Source organism: Leguminivora glycinivorella, chromosome 17 (genome assembly GCF_023078275.1).
Source record: "Leguminivora glycinivorella isolate SPB_JAAS2020 chromosome 17, LegGlyc_1.1, whole genome shotgun sequence".
Classification (NCBI taxonomy): Eukaryota; Metazoa; Arthropoda; class Insecta; order Lepidoptera; family Tortricidae; genus Leguminivora; species Leguminivora glycinivorella.
The window spans coordinates 21,803,738-21,824,406 of NC_062987.1; the positions used below are offsets into that span (position 1 = coordinate 21,803,738).

The 20,669-nt window shown below is 38.9% G+C and overlaps 1 protein-coding gene across 1 annotated transcript; it reads left to right on the forward strand.

The window, feature by feature from the left end:
- Window positions 1-125: 125 nt before the first annotated feature.
- Window positions 126-19,216, forward strand: LOC125235387 (xanthine dehydrogenase-like). The gene is made up of 19 exons (XM_048141940.1): window positions 126-181; window positions 1,959-2,113; window positions 3,294-3,454; window positions 7,539-7,733; window positions 8,273-8,457; window positions 9,137-9,360; window positions 11,087-11,189; window positions 11,933-12,060; window positions 12,203-12,348; window positions 12,863-13,007; window positions 13,452-13,613; window positions 14,024-14,152; window positions 14,315-14,799; window positions 15,098-15,281; window positions 15,463-15,658; window positions 15,873-16,636; window positions 17,579-17,771; window positions 18,106-18,219; window positions 18,842-19,216. Exons 1-19 carry the CDS (start codon window positions 139-141, stop codon window positions 18,910-18,912), a joined length of 3,783 nt encoding a protein of 1,260 aa, XP_047997897.1. The 5' UTR covers window positions 126-138; the 3' UTR covers window positions 18,913-19,216.
- The last annotated feature ends 1,453 nt before the right edge of the window (window positions 19,217-20,669 follow it).

Here is a 20,669-nt window from a genome sequence, read left to right on the forward strand (position 1 = left end):
TATATATATATATATGTCTTTGCCTTAGACGTATAATAACACCAGCGGGCCCGTTAGTTATACTTATCCGTCTGTGCTCGCAACCATGAGTTATAATGGCAACTGAGATATCGCGAGTCGAGCAGTGCACGCAGCGTCATGGATCGCGTCAGTTTCCTCCTGAACGGGGAACCCCGCTCTGGTCAGTGTCACAGTGTATAGTCTATCCTCTTCACTAAGATTATGTACGCCAAAAGTATGGCGAACTTAGATTCTATTAGTTTAACCCCGCTCTGGTTAGTGTGTGTCACGGTGTGTATCCATCTTCTTTTCTGAAATCAAGCGTACGAAAATGTACGGCAAACTTAGCTTCTATCCTAATAAGTGTAACCCCACTGGCCTGACAAGACATCAGTGACAACTGTCGCGTGACAGTGACACTTCACCGTTCATTGCCGGTTTAACAAGGATTTTTTTTTTTAGTTTATTCAGAAACCAAACAGTCACATAAACACATTATATATTGGCAATACAAAAATGTACTGCAAAAAAAAAGAAAACAGCAACAAAAGCCCTGGAGGTTCATAATTGTATACTAAATAATGTTCACTTAATGAAAATATGAAAACAACATAACGTAACGTAATACAAGAAAATTAAACATTGACAAAAACCACCACCACTTACCAACCCAGACGTAGGTACAGAATCGTCAGTGTCAAGAAGTGTCAATGTCATTGTGGTTAAATAAGCCACTGGTCAGTGTGTGCGTCACACTGTACTTTGTAAACTTTCGTGGCTATCTTAAAATTTATCGTTTTGTGTGACATGAAAAATGCAATCCTGAAGGACTAAGCTGTATCCCATAAAGGGGTAGGCAGAGCACATGAAACTTCTAAAAGTCTCAGTGCCACTCTTGGCAATTAAAGGGTTGAAAGAAAACGAAAATTGTGACATTGCAGTGACAGGTTGCCAGCCTCTCGCCTATGCCACAATTTAACCTATATCCCACAGTCGCCTTCTACGACACCCACGGGAAGAAAGGGGGTGGTGAAATTCTTAACCCGTCACCACACGGGCAAGCAAGGGGTAGGGGTTCAGCAAGTTTAATATTCGTGATGCCTCTCTATCCAAGGGAAATAAAAGAGACACCATTACGAATATTGTCCAATAGCCATGTTTGGATGCTGCATTAGGCCAAGAACGTTATAATAGTGATTGTACAGTGGTACGGTAATTGTAAAACACTGGGTACGATTTAAATCTATGATCTAATCACGTCATATATAAAAATAGTAGGTAATAAAAGTAACACCATAGACCATAATTAAACCAGATTCTTAAGTTGCTATCGACGATAAAGACAGTTACGTCAAGAGTTCCTTGTCTTAGGGTCGGAAACGCATATGTAACACCTGTGGAGTTGCAGGACTTCATAGGCTAAGAACACTACTACATCAGGCGGGTCTTATGCTTATTAACCACCGACGTCATGCAAAAGAAATGTCTTTTCTTGCGTGAAAAATAAAAAAATGCCTGCCAAAGTGGTAAACTGTTTTTTTTTACCACTTTGGCAGGCAATGTAACATAACCTCAAAACCATTTTGTCAAGTGACCGTCATCACGTTTCTGTATTTAGTTACGTCCCTCTTTTTACTGTTTTAAATATTTTATATTACTATTTGCTGAAATTATTGAAAAACCAAACATAAACTCATTTTGCACTCGATCTAAATATAAAAGCAACAACCACACAAGCATTCCAACCAACCATTCCACCATTCAAAATCATTCTGTTCTGTCACTGACTGAATAAGTTAATGAATTGAATAAGTGCAACGATACTGACAGAGTGTTATGCGCTGAGTGAGCGGTATTTCACGCAACGTAACACTGATAGAGTGTTACTCGCTGTCGGTTAAAAGTCGCATTAGAAGTTTCACTTCAACAAAGTTTCAATAATAATATTTTTTGGACAGTGGGTTGTGAGATCAGCTCAGACCTGTCTCTGCTGGAGTACCTGCGCGTGCACAATGAGCTGCGCAGCACCAAGTACATGTGCCGCGAGGGCGGCTGCGGCGCATGCGTCGTCGCTGTTGCTAGACCTGGCGAGAGACCACACGCTGTCAACTCTGTGAGTACCTCCAAGATGCACTCTAACTTCTTAAATACTTAATACCTCTGCCACACATTCGCCGAGCGGCGTGGGATGTAGTGAGGGAAGCAGGCAGAGGCATAGTGTGTCATGCCCCTCGTCATGCTCCTCGTCATGCCCACCGCTCTCTATTTTGTCGCTTTTTTGGCGCGAGTCAAAGGGACGGCAACAACCTAGTGCGATAATCGCGCGAGTAGGGCAGTGTGTGGCCGGGGAAGGCAACATCGCGGCAGCGCGAGGGTCAGTGCGAGGAGCATAGTGTGGCAGAGGTATAATATGTGAACAGTGGGATACGAGATCAGATAAGAACTGTGCCTGCTGTAGTAGTGCACAACGAGTTTGAGAAAATCAAAGATGCTGCTTTGCAAGCGATGCGATGTCACAAAGTACTTACCTTCTCCTCAACTAATTAATAAGTGTCAACTGTTAAGTAAGTACCAACTTAGGATGAATAACTTGTATTCTCAGAAGACGTATAAGAAACTACTGCTTCTGAAACACTGTTTCGTGGGCAATGATTTGTTCAGCACAAAGTTCATTCGATGCTGTCAACTCTGTAAGTAGTTCCTTAAGTGTCTAATTACTCTAATTTCATAAAAGTCGTTCTATGTAACGTCTTTGCTACTTGAAATTGTTTACACAGTCCAGCATTGGTACCAAGCACGTGGGCTTTCAACTGGTTCATTCATTACATCAGCAGACAACAAGCACCGGCAACTCAGTGAGCAAAATTACGTAAGTATAAGTTCCTGATGACTTTTCATTGACCTTTGAGTATGAGTGCTATGTCGAATAAAGGTCACATTATACCCAGTCTGCATAATATGTCAACTAAAAAAGCTTTAAAAATTGTTGTTTATTAAATGCGAAAACTGGGTATTGAAACTGGGTATTCAAGCTGGGTATTGAAATATTAATCTCATAATACTGATGTAGGAGTTCCTCAGGGTTCTCATGTTGGCACCTCATTATTTATATTTGATAGACAATATCTAGTTCATCAATACATCCTTTTTTGTTTATTCAAAGCTCACTATGTTATATTAGAAAAATCATAGGTACATAATTCATAACATTTTGGATTTTAATGCGTCTATAATTGTATATCAAAGAAATTAATATTGAAGTCCCTCCATTCAGAATAGCATTATCATTTCAGTGTCTTGTATCCGTGACATCATGTCAAGACTGGGAGATAACCACGATCGAGGACATCGGGAACCGTCTGAAGGGCTACCACCCGCTGCAGACGACCCTCGCCAAGCTCAACGGGACACAGTGCGGGTACTGCTCGCCTGGTTGGGTCATGGCTATGTATGGGTAAGGTTTTAAGTACTTCTATCTGCAGAAATCAGTGATTGCCATTTAATTAGGCTAGAAGTAAAATTCAGATGAGCGCGCGCCTGCCGCGCGATTCAGCAGGGTACATAGCCAAATGCACAAAAATTGTTATCGTAGCTATCTATCATTATCGCCGTTCCGTATTGGCGCGACAGAACCAGATTGGGTTTCGGTAGGCAATTGTCATTTCGGCAAGACCGGCGATCCACATGACGGCGTCTTAACGCTGACGTGAGTTCAAGATCTTGTACAGTCAGCTGCAGAGAAAAGTCCCCACCTTTTTTTGCATTTGGAAATTTTTATGTGGATTCCACTAAGAGTCGCGAACTCTTCTAATAGAAGAAAAAGTGTCTTGTGTTTATTTCCTATTCTGTTACCATATTTTCATACATTTTGTATGGCGGTAACGGAATGGAAGGTTCGAAAAAATGCATGAAATTTTAGGACATTATTTTTTTCCTGTCAGAATCGAAAGACCTCGCGATTCTGAGTATTAATCGCGTATTTTTTACGCATGATACAAAAAAGTGGGGTGGGGTGGTGCGGTTAACTTTGAAAAAAAAAATGGCCCACATAACAACATTTATAATGTTACTATCTTAACATTCTTAACCCGCCGAGACAACCATCGTTGTAACAGTAAGAGCAAAGACACTAGTTTCTTAGAGAAATTAAGGGTAATTTGACCTAAAGGACTTTCGCTTAAAGTTAACGGAAATCAATAAAAAAAGCACATTTAATTCGGAAAACAGGTTCCATAATACGGTTAGTAACTCTTATCTTAAACTATGTACAGTATGCAATAAAAATAGGTAGTATAAAAACAATACCATTCATTCAACTATCGCTAAATACGTGGATGGAGTTTTGTATACCTGATAATGATAAGAACCGGTTTTTTTTTTAAATTAAATGCAAATTAAGTGTGTTGTACTTAATTACTTATCAGATGTATGTGTATAGCGCTGGTGGCCTAGCGGTAAGATCGTGTGACTTTCGATCTGGAGGTCACGGGTTCGAACCCCAGCTCGCACCAATGAGTTTTTCGGAACTTATGTGCGAAATGACATTTCATATTTGCCAGTCGCTTTTCGGTGAAGGAAAACATCGTGAGGAAACCGGACTAATTACAATAAGGCCTAGTTACCCTTCGGGTTGGAAGGTCAGATGGAAGTCGCTTTCGTAAAAACTAATGCCTGCGCCAAATCTTGGGATTAGTTGTCAAAGCTGGGGTCTGGGGTCCCAGTATCCCATGAGCCGTGGCAAATTCCGGGATAAAGTAAGGAGGATAATGACTTAGATGACTTATAGATGTAATAAAAGGATGCTGATACGCAATAATGTGTTATTCCCCATGAATTTTGCAATAAAATGTCAACTTTAATCGTCAAATTTTTGAGTTGACATCTGATTGCAAAATGCATGTGGGATAACACATTATTGCTCAGCATCCGTATGTGTAAAGATGTCGCAGACGATAGGCTGTATATCTTTATACTTTTTATACCTTTTATTTATGGTTTTTTACAATGACGTTTATGTATATATTTTTGTTTTCTCGTTTGATGTTTTTAGTTGTCAATATATATTTTAGCTGGAAGCCGGTTGTTTGGTCTCGCTCTCCCTGTGCTATCCTTTTGTCCACAATCCTGGACATCTTTTGGAACAAAGAAAACGAAATTGTAATATTGCAGTGAATTCTAGCCTATCACCTATGTACAGTCGAATTCATAAATATGTGTAGAGTTTTTCACCTTAACTCGTCGCAACAAGGTGAAAAAATGTACACATATTTATGAATTCGACTGTACGCTACTGAACCCATGGCCCACAGACCCACAATCGACTTCTACGACACCCACAGGAGGAAAGGCGATGGTGAAACTGGTGAAATTCTAAGCCCATCACCGAACGTGCCAACATCAAATCTTAGTACCTGATAACTAATTTAATTTTTAAATTCTATTCTTAAATTTTATTTTTAAATTTTATTCTTAACTTTTATTTTTAAATTTTACTTACACATTTCTGACATACCTACTTATACTAATTATTATTGTTTAATACCTAAGTACTATGAATGTATGAAACCATGACAATGTATGATCAATACAAATAAAGAATATGAATATGAATAATATGAATACCTACATAATAATAATTCTTATATTAATTTTTATCCCATAGCCAAGTTTTTGTCCATAACTTTCATCCAATTACATAGTTCAATTTAGATTCTATCAACTCTCAAAGTCTTTACACCTTTGCGGTGGCTGCCTCTGCATGCATCCCATCTCTATGTCATCCCTTGGGTGCACCCATTACAGTTCATTAAACTGTCAAAAGGGCCTCTACGTGTTGGCTTCAGCTTCGCGCACGCCTCTTCAAGGGCATACCCAATGGTTTCCGTGATGGGACAGACATCCTTAGTGTATTATTTCATATAGACATCACGCGATTCCAATACAACACCTAATAAGTAACAAGACCATGTGAGTGTGCACGGGAAAACGTCCCACTTTGTCGATTGCTATAAAGCCGCTTTGCCAGTTTATTCATATGAAGATAAAAGTAAATCTTGCCTTAATGGTAACCGACAAAGTGGGACGTTTTGCTAAACACACTCACATATACTTAATTGTAAATCAATTACCATCATCTCTAAATTGCTTCGGCATTGCACAAACCATAATTAAAAGGATCATCTATTAATTCCTCGCACAAGGCAGCGCGATAATTCCTCAATTGATCACTCTGATGCATTATGTATCAGTTCTGAAATTATTACCTATACAATGTTAAAGACAGCTGAAGTTGCACGCAGCTGAAAGCCAAAAATATATCCCTGTATGCGTAGCCGAATGCACAACCGTTCACTATAATATCTCTTTCGTAGTTATCTATTTCTATCGCTCTTGCGTATTGGCGTGACTGAGCCAGACTACATTTCATTTCATTCAGATGATTCAGACTAAATTCGGCTACCGTACGGGGCTGGTCAAGGTAGAACAATTTGCCTAGTTTGTAATGTGCATGTTACGAATTCTTGTGTTGTTATAGATTTAACGTTCATTTTCTAGCATTCTTGGTGGTTCCATACTTTCGAGTCTTTGAGTCAAATAGCCGACGCAAAAACAACGGGGTGTTATAAGTTTGACGTGTCTCTCTGCAGTCTGTTTGTGCGTGTATGTCTGTGGCATCGTATTGCGCCTGAATAGATGAACCAATTCAGATTCAGTTTTTGCTGCATTAGTCGGGAGTATTTTTATTTTTATCCATCTTTGATGGAAATTAGTCCACTATGTCGGAGTTTTCTCAATTTATATCGTTGTGGTTAGGTTTTTATAACTGCATAATTTTTTATAATTTCATTGCATGCATCGATCGTCATGAGCGATCAAGGACATCAAGGTCGTAAAATGATAAAACAGCAACAAATTTCTATGTAAGAATATCTGGTTGACCTTGACTTGTTTGTCAGTTTGGTTTATTTTTCTCAACTATTAGCTTAGGTATATTATGTTACCTAGGACCAAAATAAATTGAGTTAATTAGAAACAAACGTCTTAAACATTTATACCTACGTCTATCACTTGGTTTTTATAGACAGTCGACCAAATCGTTGCACTAAAAAATGGCGCGAAATTCAAAATTTCCATGGAGATTGATCCTTTGCTCCTACTTTTGCAATCAATTTTATCAATCAAATTGAAATCACTGTTATTAATTTTGTTATTGAAGAGTAACTGATATAACAGGAATAACAATTTTATTATGTTCTCTGACCCCATAATGCAATTCAATTTCAATTTCAATTTATTTCACAAATAAGCTTACAGTAAACACCAAGCGCTTAAAAGTTAGGTTATTTATTACATATATACAAGTCACTTTATACTATACAAAATTACATGTCAAAACATTAGAAACATACAACAATTAAAACATTATAAACAAACAAACAAATAATAAATCAAAAATAAGTAATGTCAAAAAAAAATTATTCATTTATGAGACAATGCCTATCATTCTGCTATTTCAAATTGCTTTTAATATATTCCAGTCTCCTGCAGAGTAAAGAGAAGCTAACAATGCTGGAGATAGAGCAGTCTTTAGGCAGCAACATCTGCCGATGTACCGGCTACCGACCCATCCTGGAGGCTTTCAAGAAATTCGCCAGCGACGCGCCAAAAGAGGACATACTTGATATAGAAGAACTTACTATTTGTAAGAAGAATGGTGAAACTTGTCGTAAGAGGTACGCGTCAAAATATTTGACAATCTTAACTTTTTCAAAATACATTGGCTTCCAAATGGCTGCAAATGGTTAGATATACTGGCTGAATCTTTGCATGTGAAAATATTGTTCGTTAATCTATCAGATAATACTAAGAAAAGAACACAGTTTGATGTTAAATGTACCATTAATAACAACTGACTTGTCTGCAGAAAAGAAAAGTCTTTGGTGTGAACGAATTTGTAAAATGTAATACTCAACGGTAATACTAGACATAGGCCCAATTTATATTGCAGTGTGGTGATAAGTCAGAGTCAGGGTCCCGTAGCCGAATGGCATTTCTGCGACGCTACGGGGCCAGGATAGAATATATCGTTATTATACTCTGATTCTTATATGTACATAATATGCGAGTGTCTAATTTAATTTATGAATTATCTTCTGTTTACTCTTGGCAGAGTCTCTTGGGCGACTGCTGAGTGCTGACATCATCGTCAGTCTTTTGGTAGGTGAAACTTCAGATAGGCTAATTAAACACTATTTTTTGTCCTTTTTAATAGCAAGTGCAGCGAAAGTGACTGGTGCCTAGTCGAGGCAGAAGACCTCAAGCTACCCGAGAGGATAGAGATTCAGCTGAGAGACGGCAAGTTCTGGTTCAGGGTGCAGTCCGTTGCTGATGTATTTGAAGTGCTGCGGAAGAAAGGAGAGGATAGCTACATGTTCGTTGCTGGAAATACTGCTAAGGGTGAGGACATTATGCGACATTTATTAGATGGACAGGTTTTTCACACAAATTAGCATGGTCCAGTCATAGATTGACCTCCGTAAGTCCGTCGGCGAAAACTAGCGCGATACCGCTCAAGAACGAGCGAAGTGGCGTGATCTTGTGTTGGAGGCTAAAACTCATTTCGGGTTATCGCGCTAGTTAAGTACAGTAAGTAAGAAAGTAAGTCAAAATCCATCCTACTCGAAATGGCTTGCTATACTTTGGATGAGTTCCTTGATACCTACGGGTCATTGACTGGATCGTGTACCTACTAATGTAATATGTGTGTCTGCATTACTTAGAATACCCAATGTGAAATGTGATTTTTTTTTCTAAATAATCATTGTATGTAAATAATTGACGTGTAAATGTGAATATTTTACCAGTAAACATCTATATCTATATCTATATCAAATAATATTGAAATTTACCATGAAATCAAAAGATAGGTGAGCAGTTTCCATTAAAGATGACTAAAGTTTCCAGCGTTTTTTTCTATAGAAAATACCACTTCTTTCGTAAAGTTGGTATGAGGTCTGAAACTATGACTTATAAATTCTAAAATTTTGGGCCTAAAATACGAGAATATGCAACTGCCATAATTATGGTTAATTTTCCAGGGTAACAAATTATTAAAACAAATCTCTATGTTTTTTAGGAGTGTACCCCATCGACGAATACCCCCGACTCCTCATTGATATCAGCAACGTCCAGGAGCTCAAAGGCTACCATTTCGACCAAAACCTGGTGCTTGGTGCTGGTAACACCCTGACTGAGACTATGGATATATTCCAGGAACTAGCAAATTCTGCGGACTCCTTCTGGTACCTAGAGAAGTTGAGAGAGCATATGTTGTTGGTTGCGCATATTCCTGTTAGAAATGTAAGTGAATAAATAATACGTTTATCTTCTACATTTTTTTCAGTCTTATTACCATGGCTCTACCCGTGCGCTTGCGGTTTGCTTAGCAACTTGAATCTGTTCTGTATAAATAGCACTTATTTCTGAAGATCTTATTCATATTATCCGAACGAATGAACGAAGAATTCAATAATTTAAAAAAAAATCCTTTCTTATGCTCGCGCTATTTAGCCAAATAGAGGCACTACTGGCCTTATTTAGAGATTTTTTTTTTTAATACAACGTCGGTGGCAAACAAGTATACGGTCCGCCTGATGTAAAGCGGTCACCGTAACCTATGGACGCCTGCAACTCAAACAGTGTCACATGCGCGTTGCCACCCCATTAGAAACTTGTACACTCCCTTTTGCTGTGTTAAGTACAATGTGTGTTGTGTTAAGTACACAGCAAAAAGGAGTGTACAAGTTCCAAGGAGGGTTCGGGTTGCCGACGACTCAAAGGACAATAGACGGAACAAGTTAGTTCCGTAAGTCCTCCCGTCATCAGCACACCGCACCCTCGTTGAGCTCTGGCAGCCTTACTCACCGGCAGGAACACAACACTATGAGTAGGGTCTAGTGCTATTTGGCTGCGGTCTTCTGTAAGGCGGAGGTACTTCCCCAGTTGGGCTCTGCTCTAGATTCGAGCGAGACGATATCCGCTGTGCTGTGCCCTACCACACAAAGCGGAAGCGAATCGTCTTCGTTTAGGTTCAATTCACATTACAACTTCAGAAGAGCAGAGCTATAGTCAGCACTGTCAGCAGATTAGGTACAACAGAGTACTATTTATGCCATTAACATTATATAAAAACTTTGTTGCAGTCGTCTTGCATATACATTTGGGTTTGGGTTCAATTGGCGTAAAAGCCAAAACGCGACTTATTATGTTCGAAATACTTATGTCACGTTTAGTCGAAAGTTTTAGTCATGCAGACGAAAACATAAATATTAAAACCAGACACTTTGGTTGCATATATTATACCCGTTAGAAATGTAAGCGAAATCTATGCATTGCCGCCGGTCAATGACCGCTATTTAGATTTTTTAGAAATGTTTAATCTCTATCTTACGACTAGTTTTTGTCAAGTCACTCGCCACTTTTAATTAAACTCCGTGATGACTGATGATAGTGCATATGTTTGGAATTTAAATACGGACGTATCGCAGAGTTAGAATTTAATTTGTTTTTGCGGTATCCAAAAACAGCGAAACAAATGTCTCCAATCCCTCTTGTTTTATGAATGACCGGATGTGCGAAAAACATGCCAAAAGTGTAAAATTTTAGTAAGATGTTTTAGTTTCTAACACACCAGCCACACATTTGTCTAATCAAATGATAAAGAAAAAATAATTGAATTTGAAGTTTTTTTGAGCGCTATTTCGTATTGGAATCAAGTTGTTTTTCTGTTCTTCAATAGTGGCTACGGCTGCTATGCGCGATAAATACTAATTTAACAATATAAATAAGTACCTACTTCCTTATCCAAACTAATATTAAAAATGAGAAAGTGTGTGTGTCTGTTTGTTTGTCCGTCTTTCACGGCAAAACGAAGTGACTAATTGGCGTGATTTTTTAAGTGGAGATAGTTGAAGGGATGGAGAGTGACATAGGCTACTTTTTGTCTCTTTCTGACGCGTGCGAAGCCGCGGGCAGAAGCTAGTAAATTATAAAAGTACCTGCGCAATCTTTTGCAACTTAATTTCAGCTGGGGACCATCGCCGGCAATTTGATGATCAAACATCAACACAATGAGTTCCAGTCGGATATATTCCTTCTGCTTGAAACTGTTGGAGCATACCTTACTATAGGTAAGTTTTTTTAGTTTATCAATTAGTTATCCATCCGTCCATCTTACTGTCAATTCTATCAAGATTCTTATCTGGAGTCTGGAGTGCGTGGATATATCGAGTTTAATTTAAACTGTAAACTTAGGTTTTTTCGCTAGGTGCACACTGGTGCTGCCCTCATTTTGTTGGTTTTCATAATAGACGTTCAACTTGGGTTTTTATAGCAGTGCAAATATATATTGTAGCAAACACTATAAATAATAAATAAATATTGGGGACACCCTACACAGATCAACTTAGCCCCAAACTAAGCAAAGCTTGTATATGTATATACTATGGGTGCTAAGCGACGATATACATACTTAAATAGATAAATACATATAAATAAGTACATAGAAAACATCCATGACTGACTCAACAAATATCTGTGCTCATCTGCACACAAATAAATGCCCTGACCGGGATTCGAACCCAGGACCGCGGCTTAGCAGGCAGGGTCACTAGGGATCATCCACATATTACGTCACACCAAATTTCAGGTTTTTGGACTCCCCCCTATGTCACGCTTTTTTGTATCCCTTTAACAGGGATTGTCACATTTAGTATGACCGCCCCCCCCTTACACTGTGACGTAATATATGGATGACGCCCTACCGACTGAGCCAGACCGCTCGTTATAGTCCATCACTACTCAAATCAAATCTGGATCAGAAAAAGAAGAAAATGTACAAGCACCTGTAATAAACATAATTTTTATATTTCAGTGGACCATTACGGAGTGCACATAGCAGTGACGCCTGAAGAGTTTCTCCGAGTGAACATGAGGGGTAAAATCATCTTGAACGTCTTGCTCCCGCCTCTGAGTCGATCTTACAAATTCGTCTCATTTAAGGTAAAAAAAAACTTTCATTAGTTATCCATTGACCTTAATTCAACTTGAAATAATCGGTTACACAGCAAAGGTATCAAAACCTACCTAGCCGCAAACATTTCCTATTGAAAACTTTAAGATTACGATCTAAATCATTTTACAGATAATGCCTCGCGCTCAAAACGCTCACGCCATAGTCAACGCCGCTTTCCTGTACAAGTTCTGCGCTCCACAAGACCACGTGTGTCTAGCTCGCATGGTCTTCGGTGGACTTTCTCCACACTTCGTCCACGCTAAGAATACTGAGAGGTAACATACATTTAAAATTCTGATCATGTAAAAACTTAGCAAACTTAAAATTACTTGTATCTTACAGTTAATTGTAGGAGGAAGTACCAGTATTGTCAAGCTGTGTAATTTGACAGACGTTCAGATTCTTGAGTGAATCACAGTTGAAACAAAGCTGAACGACTATCACCTGTGGTATTCCGAAACCAATACGACCTTCAAGAAAAGAGCGCCTATAAAGGACTTCCCCTCTGATGCTATCCGTGGGTGATCTGGGGAGTTACCATGACATGCTAAAGCCGTTCAGTTTAGGTTGAGAGAGAGGGACGGAGCTATGTAACTGCTATAGCTGTGTCCCTTTCTCTCAATCTAAACTGAACGCCCCTGATCTCATTAGTTCATCGTCAGGCGTCATGCCTGGTTTACAATATCTGTTAAAAATCTCGAAAACTTATGTTCTTGATTACGTGTACGAACTTTTAATAGTAGGTCGCTAATAGTTTCTTAATCATGCTTATTACCTTCGCTCCTTTAGGTTTCTTCTTGGAAGACTGCTGTTCTCCAACGACACCCTACAGAGCGCCATCAAAGTCCTCACGCAGGAGCTGGCGGTAGAAGACAACCCTCCCGAACCTTCTGCCAAATATAGGAGGGATCTTGCTGTCAATTTGTTTTATAAGGTATCATGATAAAATGTGTAGGATCATCTCTGATGTCTGATATGCGACCATTGGTTATTCTTTTGAAGACATTTTAATAAGTATCATTTGGTATCATAAAACAAAAATATTGACAAAAATATAAATTATATTCATACAACAATCCCAAAATGTAATTTTCAAAATTTTGGGCTTGGCTCGGCCAAGGAGTCTGGTCTTACATGTCTGAAATTTCGATGATGGCTGATTGTTGATCATGCGGATCATGCCGTAATTTCTGATGTGATTGGTCTATTGTGAGGCATCCTTTAACTTCAAAGCAACGATCAAACGGTGCAAAATACATAGTACATATGATGTGAGTTTCATTTCTATCTTGGATAAGTATATCTGGAATTGTATCTGAATGAAGTTGGACTGCTAGTGGTTATTTATTTATCATCTTAAATCGAACATTTTCACCAGGGTCTTCTGTCACTAAGCCCCGGTAACATCGTGTCTCCTAAGTACGCATCTGGTGGGATCGTCCTAAGCAAGACTCGCCCCGTCTCCGACGGCAAGCAGATCTTCACCACTAACCCTATGCTGTGGCCGCTTAATCAGCCCATTGAGAAAGTTGAGGCACTTGTAAGTAACAACAACACAATGTTTATATATAATTATTTTTACGGATTCCTAACATCAGACGTTCAGTTGAAAGGACTTATGCAGTTCAATCCAGTGTTTTGGTCCTGAGGTCCTGACTCCAGCAAATAATCCCGATTAAGTCCCGATTTAATTTAATAATATGAGTGAATGAATAACATGAGTGAGTGGTGTCGTAGAAGTCGACTATAGGATACGGGTTAAATTGCGACGTAGGCGAGAGGCTGACAACTTGTCTCTGCAATGTCATAATTTTCGTTTTCTTGCAACCCCTTAGTTGCCTAGAAACTTGAGTAGTTTCATGTGCTCAGCCTTCCCTTTTATGAGATAAATGCGTGAATGTATGTATATAGTTTGTCTTTTATTATTAAATTTTATTTACTTCCACATAGATCCAGTGCTCCGGTGAAGCTCCCTATACGGAAGACCTACCGGGCCTCCCGCGCGAAGTATTTGGTGAATTTGTTCTGGCTAAAGTACCAGTTGGTGAGATCGATCACATTGATGCCAGTGAAGCTCTGGTAAGTGACTATTTTATGTTCAATAAAATCCACACAGCTTTATGTTAATAATTCGTTCACTTTAATTATTAAATTACACATAATTGTTATTATCTTCCTTATATTCTATGTCTAAGAGTAGGACCAACGCAAAATAATAACTAACAGCTTTTGAAATTCCAGCATCACCCAGGCGTAGTAGCTTTCTACTCAGCAAAAGATATTCCAGGAGTCAACTCCTTCACCCCAGGAGACAACCCTTTCTTCCTTGCCCAAGAAGAGTTATTCTGCTCTGGTCCCGTCAAATACAACGGCCAAGTTATTGGAATCCTAGTTGCTGAGACCCGATCTATTGCAGAGTACGCCGCCAAACTTGTTAAAGTTAGCTACAAGAATGTTAAAAAACCGGTGATTGATATAAAAGTGGCGAAAAAAGATACAAACAGGACTAAATTGGGACAAGCAGTCCCAGCTACTAGTAGAGGATCAGATGTTACTAAAGTAATAAAGGGTGAAGAGACGATATACCAACAGACGCATTTTTGTATGGAAGTGCTAGTGAGTGTGGCGAAACCAACTGAGGAAGGTTTGGAAGTTCATTGCACTACGCAGCATATGGACGGGGTGCAGTATATGATATCGCGGGCTCTCAAGATGCCGGAAAATAAGTAAGTTCCCTATTACTTGTAAAGTAATGTATGTAATGTTATAGGTACCTACTTATGAAATCCGTTATTTGAACTGGTAATATTTTAAACCAACAGACAAATAGAAATATTAAAAATGAAATTGTTGTTTGTGCTAATTACCTCTAAATCACATTTTTTCTAATCTTAAAACTCGTAGGCACTGAAATAGATTTCATATATCAAAGAAAAGAAGACGAGCGAGATGTCATGGTGAAGGCTGGATAAACTTCTTGTTTACTTGTAACATCAATTCATTAACAGTTATAAATCCTTGCAGAATAGATATACACGTGCGTCGCTTAGGTGGAGCATACGGGATAAAGATCTCCCGAGGAAACCAAGCAGCTGTGGCCAGCGCTCTGGTCACCCACAAGCTGAACCGTCCTTGCCGGATCATATTATCCCTCAAGACGCAGAGTCATGCTGTGGGGAAGCGACTGCCATGCTCCACTGAATATGAGGTTTGTCTAATACTTTCGGGTATAACATTGAGGTTTAAATGCCAATGGCAGATTTTATCGACCTAGAGGGATCTTTGAAAGTGTTTCTTAAAGCCTGGTTTATTATGAAGAAAAACTTGAACTTGTCAACTTGAGTCCTAATCTTTTATTCTGTCTTTATAATTCAATTTTTTCATTGCAGGTTGCAGTAGACGCTACAGGCAGAATCCAATACTGCAATGAGAACCTTTACATGGACCACGGCTACATTGTTGACGAGCCACTGTTTCTGGCGACCTTGGACGTCTTCAACAACTGCTATGAAAAGGCGCGCTTCGACTATAAAGTGTTTAATGTCACGACGGACACTGCGAGTAACACGTGGTGTCGGTCACCAGGTGAGAATAACGAAAGTATCTACATACTTCGGAATTTCCTCCACTTTGCTGTTCGTGAGGGTATACTATGGATCGAGGTCTTTTCACCACGGTTATTGGCCTAATTTGCCTGAAGGTATAAATGCTTTAAAGTATGAGATCTGCTTTTTTAACGATGTTCGTTATATGCAATAAGATTAGTAATTAATTCAAATATGAAGTATTTATTCTTCAGGAACTCTGGAAGCTATAGCGTCAGCAGAATTCATCTTGGAGCGCATCGCATACGAGTTATCACAAGACCCTATAGAAGTTAGATTGCGGAACTTAGATCCTGCTTATATAGAGCTGAGAGAACAAGTAGACAGAATTAAATTGGAAGGACAATATGATGAAAGAAGAGCGTTTGTTGATAAGTTTAACAGTCAGAACAGGTGGAAGAAGAGGGGCTTGAGAACTTCCTTTCTACGATGGCAGCCTTTTGGTGGACAATATTTTGATATAACATTATCAGTTTACCATGACGATGGAAGTGTAATGATAACTCATGGAGGAATAGAAATGGGTCAAGGTCTGAATACAAAAGCTGTTCAAATCGCTGCGTATTTTCTAGGAATATCAATAGATAAAATCCAGATTAAGGGGAATAATACTATAATAAATCCAAATGGGTTTATTTCTGGCGGAAGTCTGACGTCGATAAATATTGGGATCGGTGTTCAGCGGTGTTGTGAAGAGCTGTTGATCCGGTTAGCGCCTATAAGGAAAGATAATCCAAGAGCGACTTGGGAAGCGTTAACGAATGCAGCATTTAACGCTAACGTGGACCTGCAGACTCACGGGTTCGTGACGATGGCTGACACGCAGAAAGTGGACGTGTATGGGGTGACGCTGGCTGAGGTGGAGGTGGACGTGCTGACGGGAGAGTGGGAGGTGATACGCGTCGACGTGTTGGAAGACGCTGGACAGAGCGTCAGCCCTGAGATAGATATTGGACAAGTAAGCCATTTTTATTCCCTCTTATCTTGTAATAGTTATTTGTTATACAAGGGGGCAAAGTTGTATTTTAACACCGAGTGTGGAATTGAAAAACGAGCAAGTGAAAGGATTCTATAGTTGAACCACGAGCGAAGCGAGTGGTTCGAGAATATAATCCTGAACTTGCGAGTTTTTTAACACACGAGAAGTAAAATACATTTGCACCCGAGTGTAACACAAAACTTTTCCCCCACAGATGTCATATATACCATAGATCAAGCAAACGTATCTACTTAGCGTGTCAAATGAACTCAGTGAAATCCACTGAGTTGTCCGTTTTTAATCGCAGCTTGCTGCTTTCGGGCGTCAATTTTTGTAAGTTGAAGTCAATCAAAACATAAAAAATGCCTCGTTACGTGATATTCAATTGCAACAACACAAAAATTATGAACAATCAAGAGCCTGAGACATATTTAAAATTACAGGCAAGAAACAACTTCAGTACAAAATTTGACACGCTCGGCCCCTATACAAATAGATGAACTTGTTTCTTCTATATAAATAAAGTTCTATGTTTTCCCCTCACTATAGCGAGAAACTACAACACAAAAAATGCGTTTATCACTGCTTCCAGTAGTTCCACAGGTGGTAAATCATCTTTATTGCTAGATTCACCTACTTTTATCAATTTTAAAGCAGTTAATTTGACTCTGCTCTGCCTACCCCTTCATGGGACACAGGCGTGATTATATGTATGTATGTATGTATACATTTGACTTTATTCAACGTCAAATTAATTTATCCACTATTGGATAAAATGCGTTTTTACCCGCTGGTATTAAAGGACAAAACACGTGTTTCCAAGCTAGTGAGGGAAAGAAATCTTTACCATTTAATGATGCATTATGTCTTCGCAGATGAACCTAATCATGGTTTAAGAATCTGTTGTCTTAATTTCCCAAGGTGGAAGGTGCCTTCATCATGGGCCTAGGCTACTGGACGTGCGAGCAGCTGGTCATCGATCCTCGTACCGGCGAACTTCTAACGGATCGCACCTGGAACTACCACGTGCCGCAGGCCAGAGACATCCCGCAGGACTTCAGGGTGTACTTCCGGAACAAGTCGTATTCTGAGCCTAGAATTCTTGGCGCCAAATGTAAGTGTAACTAAAAACAAAAAAGTTTTCGAATTCTGTAGACCCGGCAGGGTTATCTAAGGCAGGTTATAGAAAACGAAGGGCTGGAAGGCATCGGCCAAGCCTCGGCCCAGTTTACCTCGAGTCATCCTTAAAATGTCGCGATACTTTTTAAATTACGTAAATTACACTGTAATTTGTTGAAAAAGTATTATTTGAAAATAAATTGTCGATGCGAACCCCAGGCTCTCCAGAACCATGGTAAAATACTGGCATGACACAATGAAGAAGAATAATAGAGTTTAAAAACCGAGAATGATGACAAACGATACAATCCAATGTGTTTTACTTGCAGCCATCGGTGAACCTCCAATTTGTATGTCAGTAGCGGTTGCTTTCGCACTCCGAGAAGCCATTGTGGCTGCCAGGAGCGACGCTGGGAAACCCGCCAACCAATGGATCAAAATAGGTAAGAGGAGTATCGCTTAGCTGCTTACTAATTGGACTTGTTTCTCTGGCTCTGTAAGGGAATGTGAGTCTTGGTCTAGAGCACGCTATTTTTGCAAAAGTCACAACCGCCATGTCAACGAAACTCTTTAAAATATTTCATCACTCTTCTATAATAGTACGTGACAGGGTATCGATAGTTGCTTTTCGATCTTTACGGAAAGTAAGCGAAGACACCCTGTGCGGTAGACCAGGTACCTATTAGCACAGAATACATATTAGTACATTCTATTAGGCTAACTTTTGGCGACAGAGATGAACTATATCCGTCCACCGCACCGATGCTGTCCGTCCACACTGAAGTCAAGTTTTGTTGAGCGATATGCAAATGTTTTTTTTTTTTATAGCAGACAGGTCGCCTGATGTTAAACGGTCACTGCCGCCCATGGACACCCGAAACATCAGAAGTGTCGGAGGTGCGTTGCCGGCCTGTAAGATGGGTGTACGTGTACGCTCTTTTCTTGAAGGTTTGATGGTCGTATTGGTCCGAAAATACCGCAGGCGACATTAGACAACTCGCTTAATTCAGTGACTGGGTCATTCTAAGTATGGGTTAGTGATTAAACTGTTCATTTTTATTTCAGATGGTCCATACACTCGGGAGAAAATACAGCAGAACACGGCCACCATGTTCAGTGACTTGAAATTTTTTTGAAGCGATTAATCCAGTGAATAATTTGTAATAATATTTTTTGAACATGACAATGATTGAGTATTAATATTGCAAGTTTTCCAGTAAAATATATCTGTTACCAGCCGGCGTCGCCGAATGGCAATCGTCGACGCTAGACGCCGACAGAAATGCAGTCTGGCTCTGTCGCGCCAATACGCAAGAGCGATAGAGATAGATACCTACGAAACAAAATTAAATATTATTGTGAGCATTTGTGCATTTGGCTACGTACCCAGTTTTTATTTAATTTTTACCTTCTTGTAAAGGATTAAATTTTGCTTCAAACGATGGCTTGTTGAGCACTACTGTTTTACGATTTATGATGAGTACTTAAACCTTTCATACCAATTGACCTGGAAGTTTTTCAGAATATCATCATACAGTTTTCTTTACCGAAGATATTTCTAATAATTATGAATCATTTCATTATTATTGAAATATGAGGAAAGTTCGACTTTCTCCAGAAAATAATAGAAGATTTTTGGAGTAGGTGATGAACTATGAAGATAGTGCGTTGTTGACAAGTTTCACTTCCATCCATTTTTCCGGTTATTGAACCTTGGGGGTCAACAGAAACTAATGAAGATAGTCAAGGTTATGATGGTACAGACTTTTACACTTAATTTTCATGATTACAATGTGTTTAAGTAAGTACCGTCAACCGGGGTGGCTTTAGGAAAATTTGGGGTTACTTTGATGGTATTTGTACGGCTTTAAAATTAGCATTATTCATTATTTACTGAAACTGTTCATGTCACTAGTTAGATCAATAAATATTCTTGTAAATCTATCACAGAAAATCGCGAATTTACTTAGTGATTTTAAATCTAAATTTTCAAAGTCGCCCCAGCGTTTTAAAGCCACCCCGGTTGACCGTAAGTGTCGAATTATTTTCCTCTCCTACATACTTTGTCTTGTATGTAAGAGAGGTGCTCTATTGCAGTAACTACAGTCGACCAATTGGAACCAAAGACCACTCTACAACCAAGTCAAAATGACAAGCATGAGTAAGAGTTTTCTTACAATCGGATGTATAACGTCACTGTGACATAGTTCTACAGTGGCCTAGGGTTCCAATTGCATTTATATAGTGTATTTGTGCAATGTTACGTATCATACATAATTATCACATTTAACATGCCAATTCGGAAATTTAAAGGACTGTTTTGCACTTGCATCGTAAATAACAAATAACAGTATTATTATTCACAATCACTGTATATCTATATACGTACCTAGTTTTTAATAATGCTGTACAGAAGTAACTGTACAAGAACGAAGTTACTTCAAACTAAATCCTCAAATGTTCACTTTTAATTTTATACAAAACAAGCCTGCTACAAATAATTCAAGAACTGAAATTAATGAAACAAAATGAATGTCTTGCCAACTTATTACAACTCTGCCTTATAATTTAACAAATACGTATTTTGTTAGCAAATTAATTAAAATTTTGAACTCAGAGTCAAGATTGTATTTCGCTGGTAAGGTGGAGTTTGACTTCCAAAGTAACTTCGGATAAGTTTTATGAAAGTTACAACGGTATGTTATTTGGAAAGAAAATGCATATTTTACAATACACGTAGACGTATGTACGGTCAATCAATTAGAATTATAGGCCTCTGTAAAACCTTTTTTCGGCGAATAAAGCACGATTTCAATAAGACAAGGTTATATATAGCCTACGATACAAATTGGTTGACTGTACGTACTATAAGCTGCAAGTGCATGGAGAAATT